General features: G+C 37.0%; 1 protein-coding gene across 16 annotated transcripts in view; it reads right to left on the bottom strand.

The window, feature by feature from the left end:
* Window positions 1-22,214, bottom strand: part of TP63 (tumor protein p63) — a 230,946-nt gene that overhangs the window by 95,220 nt on the left and 113,512 nt on the right. For 2 of the 16 annotated variants that reach the window (XM_021070046.2, XM_084990706.1), the window contains exon 1: window positions 7,567-7,752. The exons of the other annotated variants lie outside the window; for them this stretch is intronic. In XM_021070046.2, the coding sequence (XP_020925705.2) occupies window positions 7,567-7,608 (42 nt within the window). In that variant the 5' untranslated portion in view covers window positions 7,609-7,752. Of the gene's footprint in view, window positions 1-7,566; window positions 7,753-22,214 lie in introns of those variants that run through there. 16 annotated transcript variants of the gene reach the window in all.

Raw genomic sequence — 22,214 nt, 5'->3', positions numbered from 1 at the left:
ATGCCTGTGCGGAGTTCTTTCCAAGGCAAGCTTACTTTGGGGGTGGTAATGTTCATTGGGGTATTATACTAAACTGCACCTATTAGCGGCTTTAGCACCAATAAGAAAGTAGAACTATTTCTTTTGTAGTGTTTCCAGAAGAGCTGACGAGAGTGTTTCATAAATTTCCGCCTCTGGCAATGCACCACAGCTTGACTCAAAATTCCCTCTTTCAGCTTTTATAAAGAAATCTGCCCCCCCCACCCTGCCCCACCCCACCACTTAAGAAACACAGACAAGATGCAGTTCAGATCACAAGTTTTGCATAAGATATTAGTTTACACTCTACACATGTCCACTGAGCTTCCGAAAATGTTTTATTGTTGTCAGTTGTTCTCCTACCTAGAACTAGATACTGAATTTTAAGTTGACTGGTAAACATTATCCAGGGAAATGATGTCAGAATTTACAAGATGGTTCAATTTTACTTTGTCTTTGAAAAAGAAATGAAAACAGAATACATACTGTTAGTCATTATCAAACATGAAATAAATTTATAAATGAGCACTTTCTAAGTTGGGGGGACAGAAAATGGAAAAGAATGCTTTGGGAATAGGAAAGGTGTGCTACACTATCAAACCAAATAAGAACATCAAATGTGGGGAAGTATAAAGTACTGTTTTTTGAGAAGACTTTGCAGACCCTTTTCTGCCAAGGAGGTTGTACAGCAATGTGGTATTTTGTGGGACCTCACTGTTTCCCCTAACGTTTGTAGAGTTAAAAGCAGAACAAACCACATTTCAGCACCGGCTGTTTTCAAAATTCATTTTATATTAGTAGAGGATTAGGCTGGTAAGTACAAGAAAGGAAGGTGATACAAACTTAGACCATCCCTTCATATATCATAGAGCCTAGTTCTCCCCCCTACCCTCTCTCTGAGTTTCCTCCCTAGTGAACCTACCCCACCATTATCTCTTTAATTGACTGCATTTTCTTCCTGGGTGAGAAGGAAGTGATGAAGGAGGCTGTAGAAGGAAATGATCTCAATATAAGTAAAGACATGTCTTGCCCAATATTTCTGTTCAAAACTTAAATGAAAATGTGTATCCTTGTCCAAAGTGAAATTTGAAACAAAAATTATGGCAAGGTTTTTTAAAATTTGAGATACCAAGATTTGGACTTTTTATTATTGCTGTTTTTGGTTCAGTTTGGGGGGTTGTTTCTTAAATAATATGTTTATATTTTCCCAATTAGGATTCTCATCTTGAACAAATGTCGTAGTTGGCATATTGTGTCACGCTGAGCTCCAAGATTACTATCTGCTTTTGGAGCAGTGACCAGAGAAGAGAGTTTTCCCATTCTGATTCTAAGATGACTATTTAACAAATAAAATTAATTATAATTAACATAGAAAATCAGTCTAGGTTGTGTTCCTAGCTTTGATTAGTTTAAGAACGTAGTTACCATAGAGTGAGACATCTTATCTGTCTCTATAGAGGTCTAAAGAATGGGAATGGGAAACACTCAACTTCGCCCAGACCAAGCAATCATTTGGACTAATTTTTCTTCCTCCCTGCAGGATGACACTTGTCATTCCTAGAGCATGTGGACAAACTTTTGAATCTGATATTTTGAACACTGTCCATGATTTCAGAATATGCATTGGTCCCAGCTCTTAGTGAGATAAAAGCACTTACCCGCTATTTGTACTGTTTCTTACAAAAGCTTTCCATTTTGACGTGCATACTGCATATAAATCATTATTTAAATCAGCATTCTTCTTTCAAGTTAATATATCATGTTCTTTTGTTTGGTCCTATGCAGTTTGTCTTTGCATTTTTATTAATTTTCTACCTTCAACCCAGGATGACCTTCCTTCCTCTTCCCTGTGGCTAAATTCTAGTTCTCAAACTATGTGAAATATTACCTCCGTCATGAACAGGCTGACCCATTTCACTGTCTTTGAGAGACTTTGGTGTCTCTCACCACATTTGGTTTTATACCTGAGTCATTTATGAATACTTTATGTACACACTAGGACTGTGAGTTCTCAGAGGCCAGTGACTGCAACTTATTTATTTCTGCTTTCCTGCTGGTGCCCAGCACCAGCACCATGACTGTACTTAACTAGTCCTCAGTAAATGTTGAGTTGCAACGACATGCTTCTTTTCTAAGGGAAATAATCTAAAGGATTTGTGGCTGGGACATCAAAGTCACTGTCTCTAATTTACAGCCAAATATATACACCACTTTTTTAATGTAGGGTGGGGGTGGAGGAAAGAATGAAATAAACAGTGGGTCTTTTTTTATAGTATGACCATATACTTGATTGTCTAAGTGGAACACCTGGAAAGTAAAAGGGGTGCTATTAATAACTACATTTTGAATAACAGGTATAAATAAGGACAAACCAAGATCAATTTATCTATGGCAGGAATCACAGCTATGACAAAGAACTATGGGCAGGAATACACAAGTTGCATTAGACTTTAGAAACAATCCATTTCTACCCTTCCAAAGGTTCCAGAGAAGTGATGGATATTCTTGCAAAGCAAGTAGCCAATGTGAAAGCGGAGAGATGCATTTTTATACATCTAGGCAGTCTTGAACAAAGCCATTTATTCTCCCCAAATGCACCCTAGTTCAGCTCCAAGCACCCATTCTATTGTTTAAAATCCTTTTATGTTTTCATTATCACTTTATTAAATGTATTCTGATGTTCCACGAGCATGTCTACCTTTCCTATCTTACCTTTCTACCTTTTCTTTCTAATTCTGTCATACTTTCAATTCTGTCAGGACTATTTGACATTTCAGAGGACCCCAGTATTAACTCTGCCTATGTGCCTCTGCTGATGCTTTATTTCCTCACCTGAAATCTTCCTTCCCTCTAATATATCTAAAACTTCAGAAAGTTCTACCTGTCCTTCCAAGTGAAGCTGCATCACACATGTACATGTAGACTTTCATGATCCTCCTGCTGGGGTACTCTCTCTTTGACCCTTTATATTATCTTGCTCACACATCTCCTATGACACAAAAGGTCTGTCCTGTATTATAACTGTACATATTTGTTTCCCTTATGAACTGCAAATTTATGAGTGTAGGAACCGTTTCTTACTCATTTTTATATTCTATGGACCATCTTCTATGTAACTGAGGCTCAGCAAACATCTATTTTGAAGGAGTACGTCTTTTTTTCTAATCTAAGTTTCTCTTCCTCAATTCTATTCTTCAGGAACATGGACAAATTTCACCATAATTAAAAAGTATAAATGAAAATTATAAAATGTCTATAGAGATAACATGTTAATAAGCTATACGTCCCTATTTTCTTATGTCTCCAAACTGTGTTCTTAAGAGAAGATCTGGACTAAGATAGATAACTTAACTCTTAGCTCAACTGTTTTACCCCAACACTTCAATCCATTCTCTTCTAGAACCAAAATCTACTACCTCACTTGATATCCTTCATGGGCAACTCGTTCCACTAAATTGACACTAGACAAGATCAATGGATCAATCATCTGACTTTTTTCTCATCATATATTTGAAAGAAAATTCTGATTCCATTGACTTAGAGAAATTTTCATCTTCAAGATAGTAAGACTGTTATAGAAATAATGAAGTTATTTTTTACTGGTATGTCTTTTGGGTCTCTATGTTCAGTTATTTACTGACATAAAACAATTAGAAATTAAAAATGTATTCCACAAACGAAAAAGTTTAATTGCATGATATTCCCAGGAGGGAAGGATTTTTAACCCATCCCCCTCTTTTCTACCAGCACAGGTCCCTCCCAAAGCAATTGCATGCACCTCAAAGAAAGCTTGGGTACATTTGTGGCAACATATTTTTCCGTGATAAACATTAAAATATCTCATGACCTTAAATATATACTCCCTTAATAGGAATAATATAGAACCTAAATTCTATATATGCTTAGCGTCCAGGAAAATTTTAGCATACTTGGTATTCAGAAAATATGTGTGTTATGATGAAAGCACAACCGATGTTTTTTTGATTACTATAGTTAACCAGCCATTCATTTATGTCTCCTACTGTACTCTCCACACTCCCGTTTAGGATGACTGCTCTTCTAAAAAACAAAACAAACCAAACATACTTTTTCCTTATCTAGGTAAAGGATAAGTGATTTATTATCGCCACTCATTTTTCCAATAGTAGTGAAGTAAAGTATGATCTATGATCTGTGATCTAAGGTCTCTTTCTCCCAGTCCCCTCTGGGCTTGAGGGCAACCGATTGTCAAACAAGTAGTGCAATCTAAGACCACAGTGTGGAGGGAGGAACGCAGCCTGGCTGACACCTGAATTAAATCTGCAGCTTCTGCTTCTTACCTACCGTGATTTTTACCTCTGGTGCTAAATGTCTCAGAGGCACAACACGGAAAAGCTAAAAATAATACATTTATTAACTGCAAAGAGAGAAGCCACTCTCATGAGGGGGGGAGGTGTGATTCAGCCCTTGGAAGTAGTATAAGGACAGGAAAGACTATTTTCCCTACCAGTGCAGGCCCAGAGGTCAATTAATTGGCAATGACCCGAACTCGAGAGCTCATACTGCTGCCTCAGCACTTTGCTTTTTACTCTCAACTAGATTTGCACCTCAGTTCTTTGTGGAAACTTTTTTGGAGCACTCACCATGAATCACGAGAGCCCTTTTTAGAATTTTTTCCATCTCTTTTGGTATTCAGCAGAAAAAAGTTAAGAGACTGGGACACATTTTTACACCTTTAGCTCTCTCAATTGCAGAAAGAGAAACCATTAACTTCGATTTATAAAATGAGGCATTTCAGTATGAGCCTTGAAGTCTCCAATATTGCAACCCATTCACTAAAGTACTTTTCCATGTTCACACAGAAGCCCTCATTCAGATTTTTGTAATAAAATGTCGTCCTTTTAGGGAGGAGATTGGAGAGCTTCTCTCTCTCTCTCTTTTTCTCTCACACATACACACACACACGCAACCCAGTTCTTTTGGCAAGAAAATTGAACTAAAACAATCTGTGAAGAAGGTCCTTTCTTTGGTGCTTCACTATCCAAGTCTGAGACCAGTCCCAGAGGCTGGGTCTTTCCAGCCTGTGGCTGGAAGGGTGCTTGCTTGAAGCCTCTTCATTGTAACCCAAGGGTGGAACCTTAAGCTGTGCCTGTTACATCCTGTTCACCTTTTCCTCCCTTCAGGACCCTTTCCTGTAACGACTTCCCCAAATCCAGCTCTGCTTGCAGGGAAAGAACTGGGAAGTTATGGGAAAGAGGGAAGAAGAGGAACAATGTCCTTATATTGTTTTTAGGTTCTCACTCCAAGAAGTCCCCAGCAAATTAAATCAAAAAATTATTTGAAGTCAGTGAACCAGTTATCATTTTCAAATAATTTTCACTCTCACAGGGAGTGACACACCTTTGGATTCTTAATCTACCCATTTTTAAACAGTTTTTCTATGATAGTCATCCATGGCTGATTCTGTATTGATGGTTACTAATAAACATTATCTGAAGGTGAATGCTAAAACGTTATAACTTTTGTATGAAATTTTCAGATTTTCAGGGCCATGTGGTCCCAGGCATTTCATATACCCAGAGGTTAAAAAGGCATTTCCACCAAGGACTAGATATTAAAACTTAACTATATGCAGGAAAGAAAGCTGTTCTTGAGCAAAAGAACGGAATGAAACTAATACACACGACACACACACTAGCGGAAGAATATAAAAATCCTGACGGAAATTCAGGAAAAGACACAGGCGGGTAGAGAAATTCCGCCATATTTTTTCATCTCCTCTATGTACATTAACAGGATTTCAAGGGAAAACAGACAGCTACCACTTCTTGAGCACCTGACCACACATAAGCTAAAGATTTGAAAAACCAGACCATGTAAAGGTATTTTCTTTCACCACGAGGATGTCATACTCCCACATACAGCACAACTCTTTTTGCCTCCATAAATGGCTGTCATTCCTACAAATACCTCTTCTCGCGGCATTCATGCAGTTTTTTTTCTTTTATGAGAAATAATCGATTCTTCACTTTACATCAATTTTGTACTGTTCTAAAACCAACTTTTGCTTCTACCCTTCTACAAACTTAGACACCCATAGATCCAATCCTGCCTACAAATGTGCATGAAATAGTTCATGAATACACACTAAGTGAGATGATATAACCGACGTATCTTTTTTTTTTTTTAATGATTAAAACAGAACGACATTGAAGAGAAACAAGATAATCTTCAAAGTTACCTCCATTAAAAAAAAAAAAAAGGTTGGTAACATTTTAAGCTAACTTTCAATATTAAAGCAAAACAAGAAACTCAAGTTTCTCCACTGAGGACAAGCAAGGCTGCTTGAATGTTTTAAAGGAAAATAGGCACTTCCTTTTCCTTCTTTAGATAACTTGATATTTCCCCTGCTGTATTTACACAGTTCAGGTGTCTAGACAATAGCATGGTCAATACGATAGCGTGGGCCAGGCTTTTGTCACCTTTTGGGGGACGCTTCCTTGTGTTGTCTGCCCAGAGTACTATGCACTTTGTTTTGATTTTTAAGGAGCTCAGTTTGAGTACTCCAGTCTGCCTTTCCAAGCATTCACCTGCAAACGTTTTCATCTGAAACACTGAACTCACTCTCCACACTGCAATCCCCCCCCCCATCTGATTAGTGTCAACACAGCTGCCCTATTCTGAGGAATGTAAACTAATATTGTTGTTAGACCTCCCTCAACCTTAGGAAACTTCCTCAAAGCCTTACAGTCTCTTCAGGATTTTTTTTCTTATCCCTTTGCCCAGAGGTTTAAATCCCTGAGACAGACTTAACTGAGTAGAGACCAGGGAGGCAAATGTCAATTCCTTCAATAAAATCCTATGTGCTATAACACATTTACATGTTTGCATATATAAATATATAATAACGCATTGCTCTAAAATAACTTCATCATTTAACGGGGAAAGTTGAAGTCAATCACCAGACAACAGGGACATTAATGAAGTCCCCTCAGGATTTAGAGAGGTCTCCGGATTGACAGAATTCAATGAAGATGGCCTAAAAAAAAAACAACAAAAAAAATCTCACCTGATTACTGTGGGAAAAAAAAAAAAAAAAAAAAAAAAAAGCTTCCTTTGCTTTTAGGATAAAGTCTGGAGAGAGAACTAAGAACTTTACTGAGTTGAGACACAATAAAGTAATTTGTCTCACTGGTACGTGAATACCCAACAGAGGAGTCATTTCAGTATATCTAGCAGAAAGGGATCTGCACTTTCAGTCTGTCCTTATACAAAGTGATTTTATAAACTCCTGAATATTGGGTTTCCCCAAATAAAAAACATCACCCAGAAATTTTTCTTCTCCCTTTTCTCCTGTTTCATCTCCTACTTAAAAAAAAAAAAAAAAAAAAAAAAATTCTTACAGTCACCACAGAAGACTTAACCAAGAAAGAGAGATTCCTATATACAGTTGCAAAAACATTATATTGGGTGTCCGAGAACCACACATATGTAAGCTTTTCTTAAAAAAAGAAAAAAAAGAAATGAAATAGCATCTCTAAATAGAGTGCTAAAATCTAAAAGCCTTACCTCACTAAATTGAGTCTGGGCATTGTTTTCCAGGTACAACATGTTAGCTGTAAGATTGATCAATGCCGCTGTCCTCTCTTCTGGCTCCAGGATTTTGCCAACCCCCCCACCCCCTCTGAGACCCTTACAGTAGGAATCTACTAAGAAGATAACAGAACTCAAGTCCCTCTCTCTCTTTCTCTCTCTGTACATAATTTTAGGTTCCCCAATATATACCCAACTATAGGCATGAGGGGGCGGGACTCTTCTCTTTACCTGTCCAATCCATCAACTTCCACCTGGACTCCTTCACTCCAATGGAGTGAGGCCTCTCCCATCTCATTAAGTAGTTAGAATTCCTTATCACCAATCTTTAAAAGAAAAAGAAAGAGAGGAGGAAAAAAAAGAGAGAGAGAGAGAGACAGGTAAAACTTTCCCTTGTCTCTTTTATAAGAAAGTGCACTCTCTCCTGAAAACAAAATCTCCCCAAACAAACCACAAACCTTACCACCACCAGGACTTATAGAAAGCACTTCAGAAAGTTATTTTACACTTTGCAACTGAAAAGAAAAACTTCAGGGAAAGCTTCTGGAAGGTTTTGTTTTGTTTTTGTTCTTTAAACCTAGATGTGGTGTTTCAAGCATGATTACACAGAAATTTGGGAGAAATACTCAAATACATGCTTATATATCCTCAATATAAAAAAATAAAATCCACTGCCAGATAGGTGAAGTTTTCAACATATTCTCTCCAGAGAAATGTCAGTGGTTTCACACAAAGCTATGCCAACATAAGCCATTTGATTGTTCAGAGCATGTTTCAATAACAGTTTAAACCATCGGTCCCGTTAACTTGTAAAAACAAACAAACATACACACTACGTACAGGAAATAGAAATCCTGGGAAAAGTACCCATTTTTTTAAAGCTCTTGAAGAAGAAGGAAAAGAAATACCTGTTTCTATCATTATTTCTTGAGACATGGGATCAATACAATAATTTATCTGAGTATTTATTTTCTCTATTGTATCTAGTTTTTATTAATGCTCAAAGATAATATTTTAGAAGAGGTAATAAATTACTAATAAAAAGATAAATCTTCAAGTCTGAGAGGCTGATTAGCTTTTGCCTCAAAATATATTTATGTAAATACACAACAACATTCATGTAGAATCCAGCCTTGCTTATCAGAATCTAGTGAAGATGAAATGTGCCCTGACGCTTATTGAGTGATTCACTAAAATATGATCCTGAGTGTCTAGTACTCTGCATACTCTAGTTAGATTTATATCTATCACCTCTTCCCCATACTTGGGAAGACAAATGCCCTCTGTCCTGCCTGAAGGTTACAAGTGGACAAGATATCTATAAGTGAATATTCACATTTCTTCTAAAATTTAGAAGATTAGAAGAAAATTTGAAGCCAGATTAGTATATGAATTTTTTTTTTTTTTTTTTGTCTTTTTAGGTCTGCACCAAGGCATATGGAGTTTCCCAGGCCAGGGGTCAAATTAGAGCTGTAGCTGCCAGCCTACACCACAGCCACAGCCATGCAGGATCCCAGCCATGTCTGCAACCTACACCACAGCTCACGGCAATGCTGGATCCTTAAACCACCGAGCAAGGCCAGGAATTGAACCCATGTCCTCATGGATTCTAGTCAGGTTGCTTAACCACTAAACTATGATGGGAACTCCAGTATATAAACTTTAAAAGTACACAAGTATATTCATGACCTTAGATTTGCCTCCTCTTTGTTTTTATATCATATAATGCATGCACCTAAGGGATGATATGATCATGAGGTGATATTTATTTTAAAGCCCCTCAGTTACTGGCAAGAATGTTTCTTTTTTTTGCAAAAATTTTTCAGTAATATCATTTGATCTCAAGTGTTTATGAAGATGACCATACTCTAATGCTACAAATTTATATCAGATAAAATAGTCATTTCTTCACTGAATTTTGGATACATGATCTCTTACTACATGTAACTAACCAAATAAGCACTGCTACAGCTAAAAAAACAAAAACAAAAACAAAAAACCCCAAAAACTAATTTAAAGAAAGGAAAAAAAGAGAAAGAAAAAAAGAGAGAGAGAAATGACTTGCAAAATGCAATTTAATTATTTATAGTGTGTATTTAAATTACACAACTACTGACAGCTCCAGATCAATACTCAAAAGTAGGTAGCTGTTTCCTTAAAGCTGTGCTCTATTGTAGTGGTTCAAAAACTTGGATGACCCTGAGAATCACCTGGGGTATTTTTTAAAAACAGACTTCAAGACCTGGTCCCAGATCTCCTGAATCAGACTCTCCAGGGATAAGACCCCCCTAAATCTGTGTTTTCTATAGCCCAATAGGAAGTTTTGAATGAGTCAGGTTTGAGAATTAATCTGGAGTAAACACCCTTAGCACAACTGGCCAGGAAGTCATCTCTGGCTTCCTTTTTAACGCAAATAGAGTAGTATAATCATTTGAACTCCTAAATCTAGGATTCACAGTTTCAGATGTTGATGATATTCTATCAGAATGTAAACAGATTTCATCTATCACAAAGTCAGACGATCCCCAGCAGGATTCATGGATTAAAAAAAAAAATCAAATTCCTTCTATCTATCACCTTAGCCTTCAGAATGTTCAGGTCAGACTCTGATCTCTCTCTAACGTATCTACCAAGATCTAAGACGTGTATCTTACATATAAGATATGATTCATCTGCTAAGGCCACTTGCATGTTTTGGGTACTTGAGGGGAAGGAGTACTGGACTGGGGGTTATAGGAGTAACCTCTGTGCCTTGAGGCAGGTTACTTAACCACTGTGGATTCAGGTTCCTCATTTGTGAAATGAGAGGCAGAACTAAGTTTTTTCTAAAGACCATTACAAAGATAAGCGTCTCAGTCCAGAATCCATGAAAGTGATTTAGAGGATTATTCACATTTTTCTTATTTTACTTGGATGTTTGTACCTCAATTTGCTCATCTTAAAACTGTGCAATGAAACAGCTGAGTTACACAGATACTATGACGCTTAAATGACATAAAGAACAAGGTATAATGGGGGAGTTCCCATTGTGGCTCAGTGGTTAATGAACCCGAATAGGATCCATGAGGATGCGGGTTTGATTCCGGGCCTCACACAGTGGGTCAAGGATCTGGCATTGCTGTGAGCTGTGGTGTAGGTTGCAGACACAGCTAAATACATGCATTTATTCAACCAGAAAGTTACAAAGAAGCAATCATTTTCTGTGTTCTCTACATAACAAGGCTTATCTTGGATCTCAACAGTTTTAACAATGTGCATTAATTTTCCTAACAACCTAGTGATGTAGGTAAGTTTTTATTATTCTCATTTTGCAGATAAATAAACTCAAAGATCTTAAGTGGGTTTCCCAAGTCCTCAGGAGTCAAAACAACTTCATTTAACTTTTCTTAATTTTTCATTCTCAGCCAATTCCCTCAAAGCTGCAAGGCCTTAGGATCAGGGGTCAGCACTCTCCCTTGAATGAAAATGCCACTGCTGTAAATACAATTGGAAGCAGAAACCGTTCAAAATATAAGATTAGGAGTTCCCGTGGTGGCTCAGTGGTTAACCAACCCAACTAGTACCCATGAGGATGCGGGTTCGATCCCTGGCCTTGCTCAGTGGGTTAAGGATCTGGCATTGCAGTGAACTGTGGTATAGGTCATAGACACGGTTCAGATCCCGCATTGCTGTGGCTGTGGTGTAGGCTGGCAGCTGTAGCTCTGATTTGACCCCTAGCCTGGGATTTTCCATATGCCATGGGTGTGACCCTCAAAAGACAACTGAAAAACAAAAGATGTAAAATTAACATTTATGATTTCCTGAAATACATACATTGTTAAAATTTCTTGAATATCCTTCTTAACAGGTATTCATGGAAAGAGCTCTTTGTACATTAAAGATATTAACCCCTTATCATAAGTGCTGTACATATGTTTCTACTCTATGTATATGCCTGTGTGTATATGTGTTTTTGGAGATTCAAACTCATATATGGTTTTATGGTTTCCTTTTTGGTGTAGAAGAATTTTAATTTTTTATGGAGTTGTACTTATCATTATTATGATTTATTACTTTTCAAACAAAGTTTGAAAAGCCTTTGTCAGACCAACATTATAAAACCCTTCAGCCATATTATCATTTCATATTATTATGGGTTTTTGAATTTTTTCACATGCATATCTTTTTTTTTCTTTTTTTTTTTTTTTTGTCTTTTTATCTTTTTAGGGCTGCACCCACGGCATATGGAAATTCCCAGGCTAGGGGTTGAATCAGAGCTGTAGCCACTGGCCTACACCACCGCCACAGCAACACAGGATCCTTAACCCACTGAGCAAGGCCAGGGATTGAACCCATGTCTTCATGGATACAAGTCGGGTTTGTTAACCACTGAGCCATGATGGGAACTCCCTACAAACTCCCTACATGCAAATCTTTTAATTCTCTGGAACTTATATTGGTATGAAAAACAAATGAAGATCTACTCCTAACTAAAATATATAATGTTCCATCATTTTATCGAATAATTACTTGTCTCTACTTTGACATGCAACCTTAATAACATACCAAATATTGACAATGTCATTTTATATCTCTATGTGGGAAAATTGAACAAGCATATAAATCTTTCACACACACACAAAAATTGAAATTCTTAATTCATGCTATGCAAGCTTGCATAGGGAACAATGGGGTACCTGTAACATTCTAGAAAGTAAAAATGGGAGAGGTTTTGTCTCCCAGATCCGCCCCCTATGGCAAGGATAAGTATAGAGAATAGGGGAATGTTTAGGTTTCATGAAGCTGTAAAATATCCCCATGAAAACTCTCATCCTTACGGATATGATAAATTCATTGAGTAATTAAAAAAAAGAAAAAAGAAAAAAGAAAAAAGAAAAAACTCTCATCCTACTGAATTGAGAAAACAGAGAAGTCAGAAGAGCTGGGTTAAATTTGGCAGGATTAGGCAGTCATTTTTTAAAGTAAACAAAAACTGGTGACTTGTTTTTAGTCGTAGCAGTTGTAATTCCAAGGAAAAACATGTATCAGGTTCTAAATGTATCAACCCTCTATGCCTTAACCAAAACTTTACCTGAATGAAGTAGAAAAATTAATATCTAGCCATATCTCCACATCCCCTCCCCCCCACTTCTAGAGCCCCCTCACCATCATTTTTTTCTTTCCTAAAGAACAGTTATGATCACATTACTTCTTACAATGTGTCTGTGTCAGTGGGACAGAACCAACTATTTCCACAGACACTCAAGATCTTTTTTTCATAGGCTGGTCCCAAGCTGTCCTCTCGGTCTTATCTTCTCTGTAACCCACTCTGCCTGCTATGTGCTGGCCCCAGCTGACCATTTCTGCCCCTCTGCTCAATCTGTTCCCTCAGTTTGGAAAGTTTTCATTCTCTTCACTTGATAAATTGAAACAGTTTCATATTCTTAAAATGCTACTACCTTCATGAGTTCTCCAATTCCCTAGCTGAAGTTCAGTCTTCTCTTATTTTGTATGAATGTATATAAAAACAATAATGTGATACTACTTTACACTGCAAAAATTTGTATACCTGTCTGTCTCTCCCACTAAGCTATGAACTTTTGAAAGAGGAATTTTTTTTTTTTTTTTTTTTTTGTCTTTTTAGTGCACCTGCGACATGGAGGTTTCAGGCTAGGGGTCGAATCAGAGCTGTAGCTGCTGGCTTGCACCACAGCCACGCCATATCCAAGCCGCATCTACCGCTTACACCACAACTCATGGCAATGCCAGATCTTTAACCCACTAAGCAAGGCCAGGGATTGAACCTGTGTCCTCTAGCTAGTCAGATTCATTTTCTCTGAGCCACGATGGGAACTTCTAGGTCAGAAAATATTTTTGTTCATCATGTCACCTTTAGCATCTAAAAGTTTAAGTTCAATTGAACAATTTAATTCTGTAAGAAAAAAAAATGAGAGAGTTGAACAGCGGTTTTTTTAGTTTTGTTTTGCTTTGTTTTGTTTTTTTTTTTTTTTGTCTTTTTGCCTTTTCTTGGGCCACTCTTGTGGCATATGGAGGTTCCCAGGCTAGGGGTCTAATCGGAGCCATAGCCGCCAGCCTACACCACAGCCACAGCAGTGCACGATCCAAGCCGCGTCTGCGACCTACACCACAGCTCACAGCAACGCTCGATCCTTAACCTGCTAAGCAAGGTCAGGGATCGAACCCGCAACCTCATGGTTCCTAGTCGGATTCGTTAACCACTGAGTCGTGAAGGGAACTCCAAACAGCAGTATTTTTTATGACACAACACAGATGCCTTTCCTATAGGAATCAATGCACAGTGCCTAATTGCATAAAAGAGAGAAAAATGATGCTTTCAATCCAAAGACAGTACCTCAAACCTTCAATAATTACTTGTCAAGAAGGAAAATTGTCAACATAGTAAACCTGCTATAATCAAAAAAAAAAAAGATTGGTGTTTTATAGAGCATGTGTGAAAGCTAAGCACTGTTGGGACTTTCCAAGTTGCTGAGAACAAAATTAATTGGGTCATTTTAATACTAGCCCCCATAAAGACAAAGGATGACCAATAGAATACACCGAGTAACTTTCACAGCTCTAATCTTTCCCAAGTTAAGTAATTTCCTTCTTTTCCTGCTCCAGATAGAAGAATTAGCTTTTGTAGAAGCTATTAGAGGCCATTAAATTAATTCATCAAATCAATTTTCTCTTAAGTCTAAAGCTAAATTCCAAAGCAAGATAAAAGGTCAAATCCATTTTAGCATCACTAGCTGGGTTCTGAAAAATGAGCAAGCCCAAAAGGTGCAGAAAAGAGAGAAAAGTTCCATCCTAAATCTTACAGATGGACTTAAGCCAAACATGTTTATGTATACATTTTGAAGCAAAATTGGATTATATTCAACTATTATTTTTAGTTATCATTGTATTATGAGCATTTTCCCATGTAAATATTCCTAGAGCTAAAAGTACTAGATCAGAGGTTATGAACCTAAGTAACTTGATAGGTACAGAATCAAGTTATTTTCAAAAAGATTGAATCAAATTGCATTTGTATAGGACAAGAATTATAGTATTTGAAGGATCTTTTCCAACTTTACAAAAAAAATTTTCTTATTTTAATATCAATCCCCTTGATTGTAAGCAAAATTAAGTCTATTTCAAAGTATTTATTAGACCTTTGTGTTTCTTCTTTAAAAGACCTATTAATATCCTTTGGTTTCCTCTTCAATCCCCATACTATAGGGCCAGCAGTGTTTTCCTTATTAATAAAGATACTAATCCTCTGACATGTTTGTCATATATTTTTCAAATTTCTTTGCTTTTGAGTATTATATATGCTGAAATAGAAATTCTGATTACTTTTTTAGGCAAAAATGACTACCAAGCCATTTATCCCAGAACCTAGAGGTAATGACTGTTAAAATTTTGGTATGTTCTCTTCCAAATATATATGTATATTCCATATAATTGTTTTATTACATCGATGTTATAAATTGAATATATGATAGCCTATATTAAAGATATATTTTATTAAATATGTATATATGTGTCTGTATGAAAGTATGCATACGCTTATGTTTAAAAATTATCCTGTTAATATGATTGCATACTCAGGTATCTTATTAAACCCTATGTTTTTAAATTGCTATCTAGTTTTATCAAATTAATTTAGCCATTTCCCACTAATTAGAGATTCAGTTTGTCTATTTTTCTCTAGCACTATAATCTTAAAGCAAAAAGGCACTACACTATTAATTAAAATACATTTTTAGAAACTTCATTGTTTGATTAAAGATATTTTAAATATTTAAAATTTTATATTTAGGTACTACTAAATTGTTTTCCGAATGTTATACCATTTTGTGTAGACCTTCAAAGTAAAACAGAGCACATTGTAACATGACATCATTACCAGCTACAACTATTTTAAATATTTTTAACATTTTAGATTAAAATGCACAAAATGTTAATTTCTTCATTTTGATATTATACATTATTTCTTAAAACGAACATACTTATCTCTATCCCCATTAATTGGTCTGCTTTGGAAACTGCAGATCTTTAAATCAAACCAACTGGTGTTTGAGCACTGGTGTGGTTGCTTAGCTTCTTTGAACCTTCATCTGTAACATCAAAATATCACTCTCTATTGTAACATTCAACTTCCAACCAACTCTTAATTAGTTTATAATAGGTTCTTTTGTTCTGGATATGTCACCAAATACCTTCTAAAAATTGTTATTTTGTGATCACTAGACTTTCAAGTATTTCAATAGATAACCTGACTAAAACTATATTTCATTACTTTTTACTTACTGCCATATCCTCCAAATGGCTGTTGCCACAGTAAGTGGTCAGAGACATGCAGTCAACTGCCAGCTTAGAAGAGTGGAAAGAGTGATGGAATCAACAGCAAAGACCTGGGGTCCAGGTCTCAACTGCAATTTTGAGGTAGTTCTCTTTGTTAAATGGATGAATAATCAACAAATATTCACTTAGATAATTGTATAACACATCATCTTTCCTTTTTGTTTCCTACTGGGCTATATTTCAATATGACACCAGCTTTTAAATAATTTACCCTGCCTAAAACCATAGGGAGGTCAACCATCTTGTCTTTGCAGATTGTGCATCAAAGAGTATTGTCCCAAGAGTCATGGCCTTGGGGTTAAGTTCTGACTCTGCCAGTAAATTGATTATATGAACTGAAGCAGGACACTTCCTTGTTTATCTCATAGTTTTACAGTCTGTTAATTGGACTTAGGTTTGTTATATATTTCACATTATATACTACTGTGATTCTAATCTCTGTAGTTTCTTTTTTGTTTGTTTCCTGTTTTGTTTTGTTTTTTAAATTTTGTGGCTATACTTGGGACATATAAAAGTTCCCAGGCCAGGGATCAAGAGATCAAATCCAAGCTGTAGCTGCAAGCTACCCACAGTCATGGCAATTCTGGATCCTTAACCCACTGCACAGGGCTAGAGATTGAACCCACAACTCTGCAGCAACCTGAGCTATCGGAGTCAGATGCTTAACCCACTGCACCAAAGCAGGAACTCCTCATGTTTTTCTATTTACCCATGGTCTGAATTTTACTACTGATGAAGATGGACAACTTCCCTATCTTTTCCTTATGGTATTTCCTTTCTAAAGAGCAAGTGAAAGCAATTGACTTTATAGACCAGATGATTTCCATTCAGCTTTCAATTTTTCTATCAAGCTGAAGATTTCAGGCTTCATTTTTATTTCTTCATTTTTTTTCTCTCCTCAGCAGGTATATAGGTTGGGCGGGGGATGCCTCATTCTTCCCGGAGGCTGTATTTTGAGGCAACTCAGCTTTCTTTCTTACGTAAAGCCTCTCCACCCTTTCCAGGAAAAAAAAAAAAATCCCTAGGCATAATAAAAAGAAGGCGTATTTACTTTGGAGTCCTGGATGAACTCCAGGGGAAAAAAATCACATTTTGTCTCTTTGAATTCAGACTCTCCGAGAAAGTGAGTTCTAATATCCTTTTCTAGTTTCAACTCACTGGTAAGTACTCATCTTTAGTTACAGGAAATGTCTCCCACTGTTAAACACAGTACAGCTCCAGGAAACTAGAGAAATCACGGGTTTGTTACTTTGGGAAGACTTCAATGATTCACATCTGTGAATTTCTCCTGCCCCCAGTGCATACACTACCTTTGCATCAGGGACATGAAAGTTGAACTGAGCCATTCTTGAGGCCCAGTTTTCACTTGTCGTAGCTGCACTGTTCACACTGCCCTATATCTAGATCCTAAGTATGAAAAGGTGGGGCAAGTAAACATGGCCTCTCTCTGTCTCTCTGTCTCTCTCTCTCTCTATATATATATATACATGTATCTACCTATCTATATTTTTTTAAGTTCTACTTTATGTACCCTATGAATCACTATGTGACTGTGAAGTGGTTACCTAGCCTCTCTGTTTCTCAGCCCTGTACAAATACAGCAAAGGGTTAGCCAATTCCTGTGGGATTTCTTTTTGTTTGTTTTTTACCATTTTTAGGGCCAGACCTGAGGTATATGGAATTTCCCAGGCTAGGGGTTAAGTCATGACTGCAGCTTCCAGCCTGCGCCACAGCTCACAGAAATGCCGGATCCTTAAAGCACTGAGCGGGGCCAGGGATAGAATCTGCATCGGGTTTGTAACCAGCTGAGCCACCATGGGAACTTCTCCTGTGGGATTTCTAAAGTCCTGTTTTTGCCTGATATTCTCATATTCTCCATACACATTTTTGTTAATTGAATGAAAGATTAATAAATTCTATAGTGCTTGGCAATTTTCAAAAGCTTCACACACACAATTTCATATAATCACATAATAACCATTTTTTTCTCTCCCTACCCCTAACTTGCTCCCTCCTTCCCTCTCCCTACTGGTAACCACTCATTTGTTCTCCATATCTGTGAATTTTTTTTTTTTTGGTTGTATTGACTGTTTTGTTGAATTTTTTATGTTCTACATATAAGTGAGACCATATAATAGTTTGTCTTTCTCTGTCTGGGTTATTTCACTTAGCATAATATCATCCAAGTCCATGTTACTACAAATGGCAAAAGTTCATTCTTTTTTATGGCTAAGTAGTACTCCATTGTATGGATAAATACCACATCTTCTTTATCCATTCATCTGTCAGTGCAATCCCTCTCAAAATTCCAACAGCATTTTTCATAAAACTAGAATAAATAATTTTAAATTTTTTATAGGAACACAAGACAGCTTGGATAACCAAAACAATCTTAAGAATGAAAAAATGGAGCTGGAAGAATCATGCTCTCTGCCTTTAAATTATACAACAAAGCTATAGTCATAAAAACAGTATGGTACAAACACAAAAACAGACAGATCAATGGAACAGGATAGAGAGTCCAGAAATAAACTCACACACTTATGGTCTCCACACACATTTAAGGGACACTAAATATACTCTTGATATAACTGTTGTGTTATGTCTGTTTGGGCAGAAAAACACCACATAAGAGAGAGAAATCTACATTTAAAAAAAAAAAAAGTCAAAATGGTCAGGAAAAAGAAAGAATGAAGTCCTAGCTGGACCCAGTATAACTGATGCCCTACCACCTCCAGCAGACAGGTGGAAGTAACTTAGGAGTGACAGACCATGGTGTGTTTTTTCAGAACTGGGAAAGCAGTGCACACTGGCTGTTCTCTCAGGCACAAATGTCACCAGGCTGCTGAATCTTCCCTCTGTGACAACAGGTCATCGTCTCATTCTAAGTGTGGGGTGCAGAAGCCTTGGTCCAAAAAAATAATAAATACCTAAAAATAAGTGACTTCCTGGTGTCATTTTTGTCCCAGGGGTTCTGAGTACATAAGAAAGCAAAGCATACATGGAATTAGAAACCTCATAAGTAAGGTTTGCAGGTGAACTCTGGGGATTGTTTTATCAAACAGGAAAACCAAACTCAACATCAAGAGTACATACATGACAGTGTGATGGTTTCAGCCCCATGAGCAATTCTAGCTTTAAACTAGTCCATGTTTCTGTATAGGGTAGTCTTAATTGCATGCCTCTATTTAAAAAACTCTATTAATGAGCAAGGAAGGATGCAGAAGTTTGGGGACTATATAAGAGTGTTAGGATATGGATTGTACATCACAATTTAAAAGCAAATAGATCTTATACTTCCCAGTGTTGCAGAGTGTACACCTCAACTCCTCTGTTCTCTCAGACAGGCAAACTCAAATACATTTTTCACCTCCCAGGTAACTTGTTTCCTCTATTTTAGTCAATACTTGAGTGTTTGCTATGCATCCAGCATTGTGCTAACACCCATTTCTTATTTTCTTGAAGCAGCCTCTAAATTTTGCCTCTAAATTTTTGCCCAATTCTGGGGATACCTATATTATTATAGATCTCATTACTTTTTAATTATGTTTTCACAAATCCCACACTAAGATATGAGGACAAGGGTGATATCTGGTTTAACTCTGTACTTTCTGCAGCTTGGAAAGTATACAGAATAGGCCCTCAAATTCCATTTGGCAGATGACTCTTCTTGTTTGCTGCATAAGCTGCATCTGTGAAGCAGGCATGGTCTTATTACTCCCCATTCACAGATAAGGAAATCAGGTTACAGAGTGGTTGAGCATTATATTCAAGTTCACACATAAACTATGCTTAAGGATGCCCACATTCCTATACCACACAAGTTGCCTATCACAGAAGAAATTATGATCTTGCATGCAGGCCTTACCAATGGGGAAAAATTCAGTCTCATAGCAAACCAGTTTGTTTGCATGCTAGGCAGGAAAAATGAGAGGTCCTGTTGCCATAGGTGACTCCCAAAAATATTCCTTCCCCTTTAGCAGCTTTTTCCCCTTCATGTTGATCTCCTGAGCTTTCTACTGTAACAGACACAATAAACTGACTTCGTTCCAGCTTCCCAAGCTTGATTCACAGCTAGATTAAGGAAGTGGTGCAACCAAGAAGGTGTGCCTTGGTGACCTGAGTGGTTAAGCCAGATCTTCTGGACTACAGAGGCCACTGGTTTGATTTTGTAATAAATCATTCTCTGCATTATCTGCATTGATTACTCCCTGGACAATTCTGCAACAGTTGTCTCAAAGAGTTTTTTGTTTTTGTTTGTTTCTGCCTTTTTTTTTTAAAGGCTCAAGAGGAGAGCTGCATCTAAAATCTCCAGGTAATTTGGTAATTTTCAGCAGAGACTGTTATCAACTTTAGAATTCAATTCTATGTTTCTTAAAAGTAAAGAGAAACTAAATATTATAGCTTCCTGATAATGAAGACATCATTTCTTCATATGGAAACCAGTGCAGTGGTGTTCAAATGACAGAAATATGTGGCAAAGTCAGACTTCGTTATATATAATCTGAAAACACACACCCACACACAAACTATGGAGCAGCTGCCCCAAGAAAATGAAAATAAAACTGAGGCATTATATATAACTCTGTTGCTGAGTGAATGAGATGGGTATACACTCCTCTCATCTTAGTCAACTACTTCTGCTTACTTTTTAATTATCCCTTTTCATTCACTAGATTTGGTAATTCAGATAGATTCTCTTCAAGGTAAGGGGTTTAAGTTACAGTGTCAGGGTGCTGAGTCAATGACAACGTAAGTGGTGTGTCTTGAATCTGTGAGTAGACTGTGACCAAACCCCAGGCATTGATGCTTCAGTCTGAGCATTTCTTTAAATGATAACATTCAGCTTCTTCTCTCCCAACTCATTCCTCAAATGATCCACATTCTTACAATTTTTATTTAGCAACCATAGTAAATTTTAGTCCTGATCAATAGCTAGAAGACTATTTAGGTAAACTAAAACTCAAATATGATGCTCAAATATCAGGTCACCTCCCCTTTGAGCTCCGCTGTTACTCTAGAAAGAAATAGGTCAAACTTACTTGTTAGCACACCTCACTGGGAAAATTGTCAGATTTGAGTTTTACCTCCTCTCCCTTCCTAACTAGGGAATCTATATAGAAAAATGAAATGCTAACATAGATTGTAGCTGCTTAAAAAAATGAGTTGATTTGATTTTGTCTTAAGGTTAAATCATAGATCCACTTGGAGTATATTAATGCTAGAAGGTCTATGTGAGACCACCGTTGAAAGACCGTTTTATTTCTTCTCACACACTCACCTGCACAGTACACTTTTCATTTCCAACATTAAGTCCTTTATTGTACACAGTCTTGTAATAAGATTCAAAGAAAAAAAGACTCAGTATCTGTTCTCAGACTTCCTGGTCTAGTAGAAAAGACATGTCTAAAAAAAAAATGAATGTTTTTAAGGTCAGGATGAAATGCATGTAGATACTAAGTGTTAAGTTGCAAGTAGCAGTTCTACAGACACATAGAAGGAGTGATTAATTTCCCATGAGCAGATAAGGAATGGAATCTTTAAAGCTGAGAAAGAGTTGAGAGGAAGAGGAAGGAGACATTCTTGAATTAAAACAATAGCATAGGCCAAAAGACAAAGACATAAAATTATGTATGCAGAAGCATAAGATGGAATTAGGTGAACTTGGAAAGATAAGGGGGCTGAAAGATGGAGTAGGAAAGATATGTTGGAGGAAGATTGTGGTGGACTCCAATTATCTTTATCTTCCTCATACTTAAGGAACTAAGCCTTTATGATTTATGATTTAAAACTTCCTTTAAGATAAAAGTCTGGGCTAGATCATCTCATTTTCTATGACGCTATCCTTCTAACTCCTTGGATTAAAAATGGAAAATCTTCACAGGATTTGAAAAGATATCAAAAGGACTCTGGAATTTTATTTATTTATTTATTTATTTATTTATTTATTTATTTACTTACTTACTTACTTACTTACTTTTGCTTCTTAGGGCCACACCCATGGCATATGGCAGTTCGCAGGCTAGGGGTCAATGCTGCAGCTGCCAACCTGCACCACAGCCACAGCAACACCAGATCCTAGCTACACCTACACAGCAGCTCAGGGCAAATTCAGATTCTTAACCTATTGAGTGAGGCCATGAATCAAACTCTTATACCCATGGACACTAGTTGGGTTTGTTACCACTGAGCCATAATGGGAACCACAAAAGGGCTCTAGAATTTGAGGGGCTGTCTTCTGCCACTGCTATCATCAAAGATCAACATCAACTGCT

This window comes from Sus scrofa, chromosome 13, assembly GCF_054392235.1.
Source record: "Sus scrofa isolate SSC_HxYL_T2T_F1_AM1 chromosome 13, Sscrofa_HxYL_maternal_Yorkshire_Landrace_v2.0, whole genome shotgun sequence".
In the NCBI taxonomy this organism is placed as follows: Eukaryota; Metazoa; Chordata; class Mammalia; order Artiodactyla; family Suidae; genus Sus; species Sus scrofa.
Note: the sequence above shows the minus strand (reverse complement) of the source record. Positions and strands in the feature narration are given on the sequence as shown.